At 44.3% G+C, this 17,458-nt stretch overlaps 1 protein-coding gene and 1 pseudogene across 2 annotated transcripts in view; one reads left to right on the top strand and one right to left on the bottom strand.

Annotated features, from left to right (window-relative positions):
- LOC306871604 (intraflagellar transport protein 74 homolog) overlaps positions 1 to 10,716 on the bottom strand; it is a 36,926-nt pseudogene extending 26,210 nt beyond the window's left edge. The window contains exons 1-9 of the transcript in view: positions 10,507 to 10,716; positions 8,213 to 9,754; positions 6,281 to 6,312; positions 6,036 to 6,171; positions 5,909 to 5,957; positions 5,714 to 5,823; positions 5,188 to 5,243; positions 5,015 to 5,074; positions 4,867 to 4,928 (exon numbers count right to left, since the gene is read on the bottom strand). The product of the transcript in view is annotated as an intraflagellar transport protein 74 homolog (transcript). The remainder of the gene's footprint in view (positions 1 to 4,866; positions 4,929 to 5,014; positions 5,075 to 5,187; positions 5,244 to 5,713; positions 5,824 to 5,908; positions 5,958 to 6,035; positions 6,172 to 6,280; positions 6,313 to 8,212; positions 9,755 to 10,506) is intronic.
- On the top strand, positions 2,775 to 5,505 carry LOC306870705 (leucine-rich repeat-containing protein 19-like). The gene is made up of 4 exons (XM_079418130.1): positions 2,775 to 3,067; positions 3,164 to 3,533; positions 3,650 to 3,838; positions 4,058 to 5,505. Exons 1-4 carry the CDS (start codon positions 2,840 to 2,842, stop codon positions 4,420 to 4,422), a joined length of 1,152 nt encoding a protein of 383 aa, XP_079274256.1. The 5' UTR covers positions 2,775 to 2,839; the 3' UTR covers positions 4,423 to 5,505.
- Positions 10,717 to 17,458: the final 6,742 nt, after the last annotated feature.

Raw genomic sequence — 17,458 nt, 5'->3', positions numbered from 1 at the left:
TATCTCCAAGCCATCTGCTCCATGATTTAGTGGAGCAGTCGAATCTTCTGGGTCAGCAACGCTTGAAGTCACGTCATCCCTTCTCCCGACATGCAGCTAGGCTTGTGAATTCACAGTTTGACATCTGTGAATTATGGATTAACGACTGATACCGTGTCTCGACCTGCACATCTGAACATAGCCCCCAACACAGACCTACCACCTGGCGCTGAGCTACCAAGGAAAGAATGGGTGTCCTTGAATCGTCTGCGAACTGGTGTTGGTCACTTTGGTGCATTCATGTACCGCTGGGGACTGCGGCCATCAGCTGCCTGCCAATGCAATGCTCCTGAGCAGACCGCCCAACACCTGATGAATGAGTGCCCCAACTTCTGTCCACCTGTGGACTTGAACCTTCGTCATCCTGGGCCTTCCACAATGTTTACTAACAGAAAAAGGGTCTATTAAACGGTTTTAATGCATACCTGCCAGCCAATCAGAATTGTGTATTCAGACAGAATAATAATTCTTTAAAGAAATGTAATAAAATTACTAAAACTGAACAATGAAATTCAACTTGCTGTGAATTCTTTTTAAAAAGGAGCAAAGAAACGTAATACTATTTTATCTGAGAAAAATTAAGGTTGAATTAACTTTATACATAATGTTCCCATTTAAGTTTAAATGTGACTGAAATGCATTGATAAAGCTCTGTGAATGTCTTGACCGGAGATATGGTCAGGGATCTCTAGCTCTTCCAGTCGGTCAGACTCCAGTGTTCCACTGCTGAACAGAGAGCTGGGATCTGAGTTCTTATGAAGATGTGGTGTGAAAAAGAAAGGGTTTGAGATCACTTCAGTGCTCAAGAGCAGAGGCCCCCAACCACCGGGTCGCGACCACTACCGGGCAGTGGAAGTATTCCTACTGGGTCGCGAGAAAGTTCTGGGGAAAATGTGAATAGATATGACGCTCTGTTATTTATTGTGCGTAAATGATTTTTCTAATTATTCTGTATTTTCGTTGTATGCGATTGATATCGAGTAGCAATTTGACGATTTCATGTTACATATGTAAAAGATTGCTCTGATCTAATTGAAGTGGATCTGTGATATACGGACCAAGCCCAGACCCCACCGTTCGGCATGTGATTCGCAGATAAATTTTCCAATTTACACGTTCAAGCTATTTAAAACCACAAGAAGAAGAAACAAAACAGAGTTTGTTACTTGCACGCTGTTCTCGCACACACCTGAAGCGTGCACAAGAGAAGTGTTTCAGACAGCGCGGCATACTGATTTGATTCCTCTTTCATGTATCCCTGTGTTTAAGATACATATGCATGGGGGGTTGCGGTTACGTCGCAATACTGGAAATATTTCTGTTTTAAACCATGAAGGCGAGCCAATGGATATTACAAAAGCAACATGCAAACTTTGCGCAATAGTTATGCCAGTGAACGTCTTAACTTCAGCCATATAGAAAGTGAAAGTAAAAAAAACTGATGGAGTTTTCTAACGCTGCATTTACAGCACATATTCTCAGAGACAAGAGATGAATTTACTTCAACGTGCTGATAACAGTATAAATGAATAGACCTGTTTTAAAGACCCCATACACAACCCTCCCCCACTCCGCAAGATTTTTTTCAAACTGTAACCGGTCCGTGGTGTAAAAAAGGTTGGAGACCCCTGCTCAAGAGGACCAAACAAAGAACCAGATTCTCTTTTGAGTCCTTTATACTGTTAACACCAAAAAGACTGAGGTCACTTTAAGTGAAATGGTTTGGATCTTTTCAAATAAACTATGTGTCACTTGTGACTTTACTGTATACCTCAAAAAAATTATAACAGTAACCACAATACACAACTTTGCTTTCATTAATAATCAAAATTTAGACAATTTACAGTTCTATTTACAGTTCAACTTTTCTTTAAAAAATTTAGATAATTATTTCAGTTTATCTAACTCTAGAATATATCAGCCTATAAAGAGAGACTAAAGATTATTTTCATGATTGTATTAAGAAACTTTGAGACTGTACCAAAGTTCACTTCGTGAATTTGACAGAAACGTTTATCCAAAGCAACTTACATTGCATTTGAGGAACATTTTTATCAGTTCATGCATTCTCTGGGAATTGAGCCCATGACCTTGGATTTGCTATCATCATGCTCTACTGCTTGAGATACAAGAACAGCACACTATCTTAAGTCAGTGACTCTGGTCAATCTTTAGCCAGTCTTTTTATTACAGAGAGCAAAGGTTTGTCTCTGTCTGTGAGTGGTATACAGGCAGTACAGGTGAAAGACGAAGGTTTTTGGAGGAGTTGAGGAGATAAACAAAGCTACAATTATCATTAGAGAGTCTTTTAAATCCAGTAATAGGAATTGGCCCAACATCATTATTACGACAGATCCCAGAAAACACATTCATATTAAAGATGTGGTAACACAATAACTTGCGACTATATTAGACAAAATACTTTAATGACCTCTTCTAAGTCTCAGTTAGAGACCTTGAGAATTGCACACGAGAGTTAGCGCAAAGCATATGACTGGTTAAAAAAAAAAGAAAAAAGTGCATTTCCAGCCAGTCTGTGTTTATAAGATGAGAATGAAACAAGCATCTGTCCTTAATGCAACTGAACAATAATGCATCACAGCAAGAAAACAGCCCTCGCTCTGCTAGAGAACACTGGGTGACTTTGTGTCTCATGCCAGCCATAAAAGACCATGAGTATCTTTGTGGCTGATGACAGATAACATAAAACAGCAACAAACACAAGCAGAGAGACACGGGACAGCAGCATGCTGATAGCAGAGTGACTCGTCTGCACAAAGATCCTCTTTGTGTGACACTCATGAAGAGGGTTTTTACTTTCTCAAGAACCCTCTCTGCTCTTTATGACCACAGCTCACAGCAGACAGGACAATTTAGCAAGAACTGTGTTTCCTCTTATGGACAGGACACTGTTTGTTTGGTTGATGCGGTGCTCTTATCACAGCTAACAGAGATCATGGCTGGGAGACAGATGCATGTGGTGTGGGTCGCAGCGGTTCTGATGAGCTCAGGTGTGATCGCACAGCAGGTGAGTGAAATACAAGTTGATGTGAAATACAGTGTCCTCACGGCTCGTTAAGCTTACACTCCGATGTCAAAAAAACGTTCACCATTTGTGTTTAAGGTGGACATGAGCAATGCGTCTCTGACAGAGATTCCTGAAGATACACCTACAAACATCACCGGATGGATCCTGAGCAACAACTCACTTGTGATGTCCCCCTCGGATATAAACACCTTACAGAAATATGGAAGGATTACTGTGCTAGACCTTTCTTATAACCACATACAGATGCTGCCTCCTGGAGCCTTTGACAAACTCACAGACCTAGAGACTCTTAAACTGAGGGGAAATAGCTTGCAGACCCTTGACAAAGACATCTTCAAAGGACTGACAAACCTGAGGAGTCTGGATCTGAAGGACAACCCATGGAACTGCTCCTGTTTGCTCATATGCCTCATCAAAGAGCTGAACGACTCCGGCGTATCAATAGGTGAGAACGAGCGCTTAGGGTGTTTTTATTTTCATAAACAGTGTATATGCTCTGACATATTTAATATTTGTTTTGTTTGATTTATTGATCTGCAAAATTTTGTGTGGGTCTTGCAGGGAAAGAAGTCACTTGTAACACCCCCAAGAAAACAGCTGTGCTTGATGGAAACCCTTCCTGCTCAATTCAAGCCACAACCGTGAAAACATCTGTGGAGAAATCTCCAGCTACCACAATGAAAACCAGATCAACACCAGCGTCCACCATCGAGACGAACAACAGCAGTCACATCAACGGCTCCAGCAAAGGTAAACACACCAGTAGTAACATGCCTGAACGTCTCTAAAACACACTGAGCTTAAACAGAGAAGCTCCAATAACAAAATCAGACAAAGTTACAGGATCCTCTTATTGGACACAGGATAAATAACTGCGTAGCCATGAGAAAAACATTTCTCACAAACACTGTTGAATATACAGCTGATGTCAGTGGACTCTGTAGAGCCTGATGACACATTTCTCCTCAGGGTTGATGGTGAGGGACGGTGAGACACAGACAGGAAGCCACAGCTGGAAGTTCCTGCTCGGAGTCGTGGCTCTAACCCTCAGCACGTCCACGCTCATCGTGTGCGCCATCAAATCTCCCTCGTGGTACAAGCTTCTGTTTAATTACCGGCACCAGAGGCTCCGTGAGGACGTGGAGCACAGCGTCTTCAATACCGGCCGCTTCTCCAACTTCAGTCTGGACACAGAGCAGACGGACACGAGCGCTCAGGAGCTGGACACAGGACTGAGCCTGCAGCCTTTTGACGATGATGATGACGGCTTTATAGAGGACGGCTACATTGAGTCGGGGAACTGCAGAGAACACACGGATGCTGACGAGTCATGAGCGAGATCTGGGGCTGCAAACGGGCAGAAGAATGAAGCTACGAGCTCTCGCATTAAACTGTGAGGATCCTTTTATTCCAATGCAGTAGTACAATATGAAAAAGCCTTTAAAATATGAAACCCAAAGATCACTGAACTGGAAATGCAAATGCATGTATCTCAGCAGGTTAAAAAATTGTGTGCAAAAACGGTCTGTCACAGCACTTTATCATAAAGTAATTCAAATTTTTACTCAAAGCTCTTTCTTTTTAAAAGCTTTTCAGTGATCCTCCAGGATGTAAACTGAATGCATGTAGTTTTTCTGCAATATGTAGAATCATTTTAAAAGAAGCTCTGGCATGATTGAGCTGAAAAGCACTCATGAGGAGATTTTGAAACATGTCATAAGTCAGCTGCTGCCCTCTTGTGCTCAAACATATACTTGTGAAGAAACAAAAGCACTTACTCTCTTCTCTCAGTGAATATCACGTCCATACTCTGAGCTTCTCTGTCATTCTGTGCTTTCAGCTAAAGAAACGAATATAAAATCAAATTACCAGGAACATGAGAAGAGCAAAAAGGAAGATGTTGCTGTTTAAATAATGTCGTCTCACCATGATGATGTCATTCACCACTTCATCCATCTCAGTGTTTGTGTTCAGCTTGTCAACCAGCTGGTAATTAAAAGATCATATAAATAATGACATTATGCAACCCAAAATCTAACTCCAAAGGTTTTACGGATTCAAAATAAAGAGACGTGTAGTACTGTTTTAAATTTGTGTACCATGTTGTAATCCGCTAGACGGCCTTGAAGATCTTTGATTTCTCCAGCTAGGACTTCTGCTCTGTTCACAGAAATAGTTTTAAAACATTACATTAAACACTGCATCCTGACGTCATCAATGCTAAACCACTGAACAGTTAAGTGGTCTTATTAGAGGAAAATCCGTAAAATACAATGCAAATATATAGTATTTAAGCGTAAGTGGGTACATGTCATTTTAAAAAAACTTTACAGTTTGGGATCAAAGTTGTGATAAAGACATTATGCTACATTTGCAATATTACAGAAGATTTCTTTTTCAAATAAACAACGTTCTTCAAACTTTCTTTTCTAAAAAAAGAAAACTCTATCATGGTTTCCAAACATTATCAGTGGTGATTCTGATCAAAATAAGAAATATTAATTTGTTTAATTTGTAATAATAATTACTGTTTTTGATTATTTGCTGTAAAAGATTATTTGATATTATGCATGCATTACACGTTTTATTGATTTTTGATTCTGGTGGATCTAAACGTTAAATTACCGTTAAATTCCCTTTTTTCATAAGAAAGATAGACTGAATTCTCCTGACTGAAGGTGTCAATGTCCTTCTGTAGTTTGCTGGACTCCATCGTCAGCTCATTTATTTTACTCCTGAAGCAAACAAAGACATTTTTATTAGTCCTTCTTATCTGAGATGTGGTAGAAAAAAACCCTTTATCTCGTCATCACTTCTTACCATAGTAACCCAAGTTAACATGACTTATCCAGAATTTGTCTCTGTGATCCTTAAGGAGTGAAACTAAAGCAGTCAGTGCAGATCTCACATCACTTTAATGTTTGTTAGAAAAGGAAAGTTCGTTCACTCATGATGCCCGTCTTCATCCCGCTGAGAGCCTGCTGAGTCACCGGCCGATCGGCCACTTTAATCTGAGCCGATAACACACCAGGAGAAGCCACGGGTCCAGCTCTGCTGCCTGGACGAGCGAAGCTCGGGACCATCTGTAACACACACACACACACAGTTATACACACACGTTTGTTTTTTTGGAAAGTGGGGACATCCCATAGGTGTAATGGTTTTTTACTGTACAAACTGTAAAGCAATCACCTTCATCAGAGATGGAGAGCAGCCAAGATCAGCTGTAAAAACATCTCAAATCAAATTCAAATTCAAATTCAAATTTTATTTGTCACATACATATACATACGTAGTACGACATGTAGTGAAATGTATTGTACGACTGTCCAACAAATTGTCCAACAAAATTAGAAAAACCTCAAGTTTACAAAAATACAAATAGAAAAAGTACAGTAAACATATATACAGAATAAACTAGCAATAAAATAAAATAACAAATAGATATGAGAATAAAAAATAGAATATGATTCTGTATAGATTCTATAAAAGTAAAGTGTATGTCAGTGATAAAGTGTCCGTGTGCTGTGCTGTGCAGTAAAGTGTATAAGTGAGTAAAAGGATACTAAAGACAAAGACAAATGGCATGTAAGTCCCACTCATTTATCCTTTCGTAACCTTCTACAAATTAGTGCAGATTGTACTTGAAAAATGTGCAAAGTGGAAGTGTGGGGTGATGTGATTATAGTGGAGAGTGGTTTAGACTCCGAATGGCCTGCGGGAAGAAGCTCCTCCTCATTCTCTCTGTGTTCGCCTTCATGGAGCGGAAGCGTCTCCCTGAACGCAGCAGAGAAAAGAGTCCATTGTTGGGATGGCTGAGGTCCTTCACTATCTTCCTGGCCCTGGTCAGGCACCGCTTGCTGTAGATCTCCTGCAGGTTAGGGAGCTCGGTGTGAATGGTACGTTCCGCTGAACGCACCACCCTCTGGAGGGCTCGTCTGTCCTGCATAGTGCAGTTCCCGAACCAGGAAGTGATGCTGCCCGTCAGGACGCTCTCGATGGTGCAGGTGTAAAAAGTCTTAAGCACCCGAGAGGGAAGTCTAAAGTCCTTTAAGCGTCTCAGATGGTACAGACGCTGCCTGGCCTTCTTCACCAGGGTGCTGGTATGACAGGACCAAGTCAAGTCCTGCGTGATGTGAACACCCAGGTATCTGAAGCTGTCCACTCTCTCCACTGGAGTCCCGCTGATCGTGATCGGCTGGTACGACCGCTCCTGCTTCGTACTGAAGTCTACTATCAGCTCCTTAGTTTTGCTGATGTTCAGGTGTAGACTATTCACCTGGCACCAACTCTCCAGGTTCTTAATCTCCTGTATGTAGGCCGTCTCGTCGTTGTCTGAGATCAGGCCCAACACAACAGTGTCATCAGCAAACTTAATGATGGTGGTGGAGTTGGAAGTGGCCACACAGTCATAAGTGTACAGTGAGTACAGCAGGGGGCTCAGAACACAGCCTTGAGGGGCTCCGGTGCTTAGGGTGATGGAGGATGAGGTGTGTTTACCCATCCGTACGGCTTGCTGTCTGTCCTTCAGGAAGCTGGAGATCCATTGGCACAAGGATGTGCTGAGACCAAGGACCTCCAACTTGGAGGTGAGTGTGGAGGGAATTATGGTGTTAAACGCTGAACTGTAGTCCACAAACAGCATTTTTACATAATTCCCTTTTCTGCAGTCCAGGTGACTTGTTGTGGTGTGGAGGAGGTGTGAGATGGCATCCTCCGTGGAGCGGTTATGTCTGTATGCAAACTGTAGTGGATCCAGTGTGTCTGGTAGTGATGCAATGATGAAGTCTCTGACCAGTCTCTCAAAGCACTTCATCACCACTGATGTGAGGGCTACAGGGCGATAGTCGTTTAGGCAGGTGGGCTGCGGTTTCTTGGGGACAGGAACAATGGTGGACTGCTTAAAGCATGAGGGGACTATGGACTGTTCCAGGGAGAGGTTGAAGATCTCGGTGAACACCGGTGCTAGCTGGTCAGCGCAGGCCTTCAGAACCCGACCTGTGATGCCATCTGGTCCTGCTGCCTTCCTGATGTTCACTCTCTTGAATGCCCTCCTCACGTCATGCTCCGTGATGGTGAATACGTTGTCCTCACCGGCTTCCTCAGCGTGCATGCAGTTAGCACTGCTAGCGCCGTTAGCGTGATTAGCTGCAGCCTCGAAGCGAGCATAAAAAGTGTTCAGCTCGTCAGCCAGAGAGGCGTTCGCATTCCCCGATCTGGAGGGTGGTGTTTTATAGTCCGTGATGGTTCTAAGTCCCTGCCACAGGCTCCTAGAGTCGCCATGTTGGAATTGCGACTCTAGTTTCCTCCCGTAGCGCTGCTTCGCCTCCTTCACCGATCTGCGCACGCTGTAAGATGCAGCCTTGTAATCATCCATGTTCCCGGTGATGAGCCCTGTGTTGTAGGCAGCGGAGCGGGATCTCAGGGCGTCGCGGATGGTTTTATCCACCCACGGCTTCTGGTTGGGAAACGTCCTGATGATGGTTTTCTGCACCGTATCATCCATTAGTTTCTCTATAAATCCCACAACCGCTTCCGTAAACAAGCTGACGTCATCAGAGCTGCGCCGGAACATGTCCCAGTCTGCGTCATCTAGCGCGTCCTGCAGAGCGGCCACCGATTGGTCCGTCCAGCGTTGGACCTCCCTCTGCACCGGGGCTTCCTGTTTCAGCCTCTGTTTGTAAACAGGCATGAGGAAGATGGCGGCGTGGTCCGATTTCCCAAACGGTGGTTGTGACTGTGCCTTGTAGCCGTTCTTATATGGGGTGTAACAGTGATCTAATGTCCTTTCGCCCCTGGTGGGGCAGCTGATGTGCTGATGGAAGTTCGGCAGTGCACGCTTGAGGTTGGCACTGTTGAAATCTCCCAAAACAATGAATGCGGCGTCCCGGTGCTGTGTCTGGTGAAGGTGTAGTGTTTCATGTAAATCCCATATCGCAGTGTCCGTGTCCGCTTGAGGTGGAATATAAACGGCACTGACGATGACCGAGCTAAATTCCCGAGGGAGATAAAAAGGGCGACATTTGATGGTCAGAAGTTCAAGATTCGGTGTGCAGGAGCGTGAGAGGGGAACAATGCTCGCGCTGTCACACCAGTGTTCGTTCACCATCAGACATACTCCACCTCCCCTAGTCTTCCCCGAGTCCAGCGTTCTGTCCATGCGGTAAACCGAGAAGAACTCGGCCGGCTGGATGGCGTGGTCTGGTACCGCTGGGTTCAGCCATGTCTCGGTGAAGCAGAGAAGGTTGCAGTCCCGAATGTCCCTCTGGAACCTGACTCTTGCCCTGAGGTCATCGAGTTTGTTATCCAGCGACTGGACATTGGCGAGCAGGACACTTGGTTAGGGCTTAAAAAAAAAAAAAAAAAAAAGTCCAATTCCGGTCGTCCTCAGAATCCGGTCCGGGTTTTGCTCCAATCCAGGATACCGCAGAATCCGGTCGTCCTGAGAATCCGGTCCGGGTTTTGCTCCAATCCAGGATACCGCAGAATCCGGTCGTCCTCGGAATCCGGTCCGGGTTTTGCTCCAATCCAGGATACCGCAGAATCCGGTCGTCCTCGGAATCCGGTCCGGGTTTTGCTCCAATCCAGGATACCGCAGAATTCGGTCGTCCTCGGAATCCGGTCCGGGTTTTGCTCCAATCCAGGATACCACAGAATCCGGTCGTCCTGAGAATCCGGTCCGGGTTATGCTCCAATCCAGGATACTGAAGAATCCGGTCGTCCTGAGAATCCGGTCCGGGTTTTGCTCCAATCCAGGAGACCGCAGAATCCGGTCGTCCTCAGAATCCGGTCTGGGTTTTGCTCCAGTACATGATTTATGAAAATGTCCATCTGAAACACATGATTTTTTATAACAATTTCCAATGTGAAATGCATGATTTATGAAAATGTCCATCTGAAACACATGATTTAAAAAAAAAATTCCATCTGAAATACATGATTTATGAAAATGTCCATCTAAAACACTTGATTTAAAAAAAAAATTCCATCTGAAATACATGATTCATGAAAATGTCCATCTGAAACACATGATTTTTGAAAACAATTTCCATCTGAAATATATGGTTTATGACAACGATTTATGAAAATGTCCATCTGAAACAGGGTTAGGGCTTAAAAAAAAAAAAAAAAAAAAAAAGTCCAATTCCGGTCTTCCTCAGAATCCGGTCCGGGTTTTGCTCCAATCCAGGATACCGCAGAATCCGGTCGTCCTGAGAATCCGGTCCGGGTTTTGCTCAAATCCAGGATACCGCAAAATCCGGTCGTCCTGAGAATCCGGTCCGGGTTTTGCTCCAATCCAGGATACCGCAGAATCCGGTAGTCCTGAGAATCCGGTCCGGGTTTTGCTCCAATCCAGGATACCGCAGAATCCGGTCGTCCTGAGAATCCGGTCCGGGTTTTGCTCCAATCCAGGAGACAGCAGAATCCGGTCGTCCTCAGAATCCGGTCTGGGTTTTGCTCCAGTACATGATTTATGAAAATGTCCATCTGAAACACATGATTTTTTATAACAATTTCCAATGTCAAATGCATGATTTATGAAAATGTCCATCTGAAACACGATTTAAAAAAAAAATTCCATCTGAAATACATGATTTATGAAAATGTCCATCTAAAACACTTGATTTAAAAAAAAAATTCCATCTGAAATACATGATTCATGAAAATGTCCATCTGAAACACATGATTTTTGAAAACAATTTCCATCTGAAATATATGGTTTATGACAACGATTTATGAAAATGTCCATCTGAAACAGGGTTAGGGCTTAAAAAAAAAAAAAAAAAAAAAAAGTCCAATTCCGGTCTTCCTCAGAATCCGGTCCGGGTTTTGCTCCAATCCAGGATACCGCAGAATCCGGTCGTCCTGAGAATCCGGTCCGGGTTTTGCTCCAATCCAGGATACCGCAGAATCCGGTAGTCCTGAGAATCCGGTCCGGGTTTTGCTCCAATCCAGGATACCTCAGAATCCGGTCGTCCTGAGAATCCGGTCCGGGTTTTGCTCAAATCCAGGATACCGCAGAATCCGGTCGTCCTGAGAATCCGGTCCGGGTTTTGCTCCAATCCAGGATACCGCAGAATCCGGTCGTCCTGAGAATCCGGTCCGGGTTTTGCTCCAATCCAGGATACCGCAGAATCCGGTCGTCCTGAGAATCCGGTCCGGGTTTTGCTCCAATCCAGGATACCGCAGAATCCGGTCGTCCTGAGAATCCGGTCCGGGTTTTGCTCCAATCCAGGATACCGCAGAATCCGGTCGTCCTGAGAATCCGGTCCGGGTTTTGCTCCAATCCAGGATACCGCAGATTCCGGTCATCCTCGGAATCCGGTCCGGGTTTTTCTCCAATCCAGGATACCGCAGAATCCGGTCGTCCTCGGAATCCGGTCCGGGTTTTGCTCCAATCCAGGAGACAGCAGAATCCGGTCGTCCTCAGAATCCGGTCTGGGTTTTGCTCCAGTACATGATTTATGAAAATGTCCATCTGAAACACATGATTTTTTATAACAATTTCCAATGTCAAATGCATGATTTATGAAAATGTCCATCTGAAACACATGATTTAAAAAAAAAAAATCCATCTGAAATACATGATTTATGAAAATGTCCATCTAAAACACTTGGTTTAAAAAAAAAATTCCATCTGAAATACATGATTTATGAAAATGTCCATCTGAAACACATGATTTTTGAAAACAATTTCCATCTGAAATATATGGTTTATGACAACGATTTATGAAAATGTCCATCTGAAACAGGGTTAGGGCTTAAAAAAAAAAAAAAAAAAAAAAGTCCAATTCCGGTCGTCCTCAGAATCCGGTCCGGGTTTTGCTCCAATCCTGGATACCGCAGAATCCGGTAGTCCTGAGAATCCGGTCCGGGTTTTGCTCCAATCCAGGATACCGCAAAATCCGGTCGTCCTGAGAATCCGGTCCTGGTTTTGCTCCAATCCAGGATACCGCAGAATCCGGTCGTCCTCGGAATCCGGTCCGGGTTTTGCTCCAATCCAGGATACCGCAGAATCCGGTCGTCCTGAGAATCCGGTCCGGGTTTTGCTCCAATCCAGGATACCGCAGAATCCGGTAGTCCTGAGAATCCGGTCCGGGTTTTGCTCCAATCCAGGATACCGCAGAATCCGGTCGTCCTGAGAATCCGGTCCGGGTTTTGCTCCAATCCAGGATACCGCAGAATCCGGTCGTCCTGAGAATCCGGTCCGGGTTTTGCTCCAATCCAGGATACCGCAGAATCCGGTCGTCCTGAGAATCCGGTCTGGGTTTTGCTCCAGTACATGATTTATGAAAATGTCCATCTGAAACACATGATTTTTTATAACAATTTCCAATGTGAAATGCATGATTTATGAAAATGTCCATCTGAAACACATGATTTAAAAAAAAATTCCATCTGAAATACATGATTCATGAAAATGTCCATCTGAAACAAATGATTTTTGAAAACAATTTCCATCTGAAATATGTTTATGACAACGATTTATGAAAATGTCCATCTGAAACAGGGTTAGGGCTTAAAAAAAAAAAAAAAAAAAAAGTCCAATTCCGGTCGTCCTCAGAATCCGGTCCGGGTTTTGCTCCAATCCAGGATACCGCAGAATCCGGTCGTCCTGAGAATCCGGTCCGGGTTTTGCTCCAATCCAGGATACCGCAGAATCTGATCGTCCTGAGAATCCGGTCCGGGTTTTGCTCCAATCCAGGATACCGCAGAATCCGGTCGTCCTCGGAATCCGGTCCGGGTTTTGCTCCAATCCAGGATACCGCAGATTCCGGTCATCCTCGGAATCCGGTCCGGGTTTTTCTCCAATCCAGGATACCGCAGAATCCGGTCGTCCTCGGAATCCGGTCCGGGTTTTGCTCCAATCCAGGAGACAGCAGAATCCGGTCGTCCTCAGAATCCGGTCTGGGTTTTGCTCCAGTACATGATTTATGAAAATGTCCATCTGAAACACATGATTTTTTATAACAATTTCCAATGTCAAATGCATGATTTATGAAAATGTCCATCTGAAACACATGATTTTTGAAAACAATTTCCATCTGAAATATATGGTTTATGACAACGATTTATGAAAATGTCCATCTGAAACAGGGTTAGGGCTTAAAAAAAAAAAAAAAAAAAAAAAGTCCAATTCCGGTCTTCCTCAGAATCCGGTCCGGGTTTTGCTCCAATCCAGGATACCGCAGAATCCGGTCGTCCTGAGAATCCGGTCCGGGTTTTGCTCCAATCCAGGATACCGCAGAATCCGGTCGTCCTGAGAATCCGGTCCGGGTTTTGCTCAAATCCAGGATACCGCAGAATCCGGTCGTCCTGAGAATCCGGTCCGGGTTTTGCTCCAATCCAGGATACCGCAGAATCCGGTAGTCCTGAGAATCCGGTCCGGGTTTTGCTCCAATCCAGGATACCGCAGAATCCGGTCGTCCTGAGAATCCGGTCCGGGTTTTGCTCCAATCCAGGATACCGCAGAATCCGGTCGTCCTGAGAATCCGGTCCGGGTTTTGCTCCAATCCAGGATACCGCAGAATCCGGTCGTCCTGAGAATCCGGTCCGGGTTTTGCTCCAATCCAGGATACCGCAGAATCCGGTCGTCCTGAGAATCCGGTCCGGGTTTTGCTCCAATCCAGGATACCGCAGAATCCGGTCGTCCTCGGAATCCGGTCTGGGTTTTTCTCCAATCTAGGATACTGCAGAATCCTGTCGTCCTGAGAATCCGGTCCGGGTTTTGCTCCAATCTAGGAGACCGCAGAATCCGGTCGTCCTCAGAATCCGGTCTGGGTTTTGCTCCAGTACATGATTTATGAAAATGTCCATCTGAAACACATGATTTTTTATAACAATTTCCAATGTGAAATGCATGATTTATGAAAATGTCCATCTGAAACACATGATTTAAAAAAAAATTCCATCTGAAATACATGATTCATGAAAATGTCCATCTGAAACAAATGATTTTTGAAAACAATTTCCATCTGAAATATGTTTATGACAACGATTTATGAAAATGTCCATCTGAAACAGGGTTAGGGCTTAAAAAAAAAAAAAAAAAAAAAAGTCAAATTCCGGTCGTCCTCAGAATCCGGTCCGGGTTTTGCTCCATTCCAGGATACCGCAGAATCCGGTCGTCCTGAGAATCCGGTCCGGGTTTTGCTCCAATCCAGGATACCGCAGAATCTGATCGTCCTGAGAATCCGGTCCGGGTTTTGCTCCAATCCAGGATACCGCAGAATCCGGTCGTCCTCGGAATCCGGTCCGGGTTTTGCTCCAATCCAGGATACCGCAGATTCCGGTCATCCTCGGAATCCGGTCCGGGTTTTGCTCCAATCCAGGAGACAGCAGAATCCGGTCGTCCTCAGAATCCGGTCTGGGTTTTGCTCCAGTACATGATTTATGAAAATGTCCATCTGAAACACATGATTTTTTATAACAATTTCCAATGTCAAATGCATGATTTATGAAAATGTCCATCTGAAACACATGATTTTTAAAAAAAAATTCCATCTGAAATACATGATTTATGAAAATGTCCATCTAAAACACTTGGTTTAAAAAAAAAATTCCATCTGAAATACATGATTTATGAAAATGTCCATCTGAAACACATGATTTTTGAAAACAATTTCCATCTGAAATATATGGTTTATGACAACGATTTATGAAAATGTCCATCTGAAACAGGGTTAGGGCTTAAAAAAAAAAAAAAAAAAAAAAAGTCCAATTCCGGTCTTCCTCAGAATCCGGTCCGGGTTTTGCTCCAATCCAGGATACCGCAGAATCCGGTCGTCCTGAGAATCCGGTCCGGGTTTTGCTCAAATCCAGGATACCGCAAAATCCGGTCGTCCTGAGAATCCGGTCCGGGTTTTGCTCCAATCCAGGATACCGCAGAATCCGGTAGTCCTGAGAATCCGGTCCGGGTTTTGCTCCAATCCAGGATACCGCAGAATCCGGTCGTCCTGAGAATCCGGTCCGGGTTTTGCTCCAATCCAGGAGACAGCAGAATCCGGTCGTCCTCAGAATCCGGTCTGGGTTTTGCTCCAGTACATGATTTATGAAAATGTCCATCTGAAACACATGATTTTTTATAACAATTTCCAATGTCAAATGCATGATTTATGAAAATGTCCATCTGAAACACGATTTAAAAAAAAAATTCCATCTGAAATACATGATTTATGAAAATGTCCATCTAAAACACTTGATTTAAAAAAAAAATTCCATCTGAAATACATGATTCATGAAAATGTCCATCTGAAACACATGATTTTTGAAAACAATTTCCATCTGAAATATATGGTTTATGACAACGATTTATGAAAATGTCCATCTGAAACAGGGTTAGGGCTTAAAAAAAAAAAAAAAAAAAAAAAAGTCCAATTCCGGTCTTCCTCAGAATCCGGTCCGGGTTTTGCTCCAATCCAGGATACCGCAGAATCCGGTCGTCCTGAGAATCCGGTCCGGGTTTTGCTCCAATCCAGGATACCGCAGAATCCGGTAGTCCTGAGAATCCGGTCCGGGTTTTGCTCCAATCCAGGATACCTCAGAATCCGGTCGTCCTGAGAATCCGGTCCGGGTTTTGCTCAAATCCAGGATACCGCAGAATCCGGTCGTCCTGAGAATCCGGTCCGGGTTTTGCTCCAATCCAGGATACCGCAGAATCCGGTCGTCCTGAGAATCCGGTCCGGGTTTTGCTCCAATCCAGGATACCGCAGAATCCGGTCGTCCTGAGAATCCGGTCCGGGTTTTGCTCCAATCCAGGATACCGCAGAATCCGGTCGTCCTGAGAATCCGGTCCGGGTTTTGCTCCAATCCAGGATACCGCAGAATCCGGTCGTCCTGAGAATCCGGTCCGGGTTTTGCTCCAATCCAGGATACCGCAGATTCCGGTCATCCTCGGAATCCGGTCCGGGTTTTTCTCCAATCCAGGATACCGCAGAATCCGGTCGTCCTCGGAATCCGGTCCGGGTTTTGCTCCAATCCAGGAGACAGCAGAATCCGGTCGTCCTCAGAATCCGGTCTGGGTTTTGCTCCAGTACATGATTTATGAAAATGTCCATCTGAAACACATGATTTTTTATAACAATTTCCAATGTCAAATGCATGATTTATGAAAATGTCCATCTGAAACACATGATTTAAAAAAAAAAAATCCATCTGAAATACATGATTTATGAAAATGTCCATCTAAAACACTTGGTTTAAAAAAAAAATTCCATCTGAAATACATGATTTATGAAAATGTCCATCTGAAACACATGATTTTTGAAAACAATTTCCATCTGAAATATATGGTTTATGACAACGATTTATGAAAATGTCCATCTGAAACAGGGTTAGGGCTTAAAAAAAAAAAAAAAAAAAAAAGTCCAATTCCGGTCGTCCTCAGAATCCGGTCCGGGTTTTGCTCCAATCCTGGATACCGCAGAATCCGGTAGTCCTGAGAATCCGGTCCGGGTTTTGCTCCAATCCAGGATACCGCAAAATCCGGTCGTCCTGAGAATCCGGTCCTGGTTTTGCTCCAATCCAGGATACCGCAGAATCCGGTCGTCCTCGGAATCCGGTCCGGGTTTTGCTCCAATCCAGGATACCGCAGAATCCGGTCGTCCTGAGAATCCGGTCCGGGTTTTGCTCCAATCCAGGATACCGCAGAATCCGGTAGTCCTGAGAATCCGGTCCGGGTTTTGCTCCAATCCAGGATACCGCAGAATCCGGTCGTCCTGAGAATCCGGTCCGGGTTTTGCTCCAATCCAGGATACCGCAGAATCCGGTCGTCCTGAGAATCCGGTCCGGGTTTTGCTCCAATCCAGGATACCGCAGAATCCGGTCGTCCTGAGAATCCGGTCTGGGTTTTGCTCCAGTACATGATTTATGAAAATGTCCATCTGAAACACATGATTTTTTATAACAATTTCCAATGTGAAATGCATGATTTATGAAAATGTCCATCTGAAACACATGATTTAAAAAAAAATTCCATCTGAAATACATGATTCATGAAAATGTCCATCTGAAACAAATGATTTTTGAAAACAATTTCCATCTGAAATATGTTTATGACAACGATTTATGAAAATGTCCATCTGAAACAGGGTTAGGGCTTAAAAAAAAAAAAAAAAAAAAAGTCCAATTCCGGTCGTCCTCAGAATCCGGTCCGGGTTTTGCTCCAATCCAGGATACCGCAGAATCCGGTCGTCCTGAGAATCCGGTCCGGGTTTTGCTCCAATCCAGGATACCGCAGAATCTGATCGTCCTGAGAATCCGGTCCGGGTTTTGCTCCAATCCAGGATACCGCAGAATCCGGTCGTCCTCGGAATCCGGTCCGGGTTTTGCTCCAATCCAGGATACCGCAGATTCCGGTCATCCTCGGAA

This window comes from Barbus barbus (genome assembly GCF_936440315.1).
Source record: "Barbus barbus genome assembly, chromosome: 6".
Classification (NCBI taxonomy): domain Eukaryota; kingdom Metazoa; phylum Chordata; class Actinopteri; order Cypriniformes; family Cyprinidae; genus Barbus; species Barbus barbus.
Note: the sequence above shows the minus strand (reverse complement) of the source record. Positions and strands in the feature narration are given on the sequence as shown.

What these genes read in the sequence shown, in the direction of transcription:
- LOC306870705 (XM_079418130.1), top strand. Translation starts at nt 2,840, where the DNA reads ATGAAGAGGGTTTTTACTTTCTCAAGAACCCTCTCTGCTCTTTATGAC. An exon ending in CGACTCCGGCGTATCAATAG is followed by an intron (nt 3,534 to 3,649) that starts GTGAGAACGAGC and finishes TGGGTCTTGCAG; the next exon opens with GGAAAGAAGTCACTTGTAAC. An exon ending in CATCAACGGCTCCAGCAAAG is followed by an intron (nt 3,839 to 4,057) that starts GTAAACACACCA and finishes ATTTCTCCTCAG; the next exon opens with GGTTGATGGTGAGGGACGGT.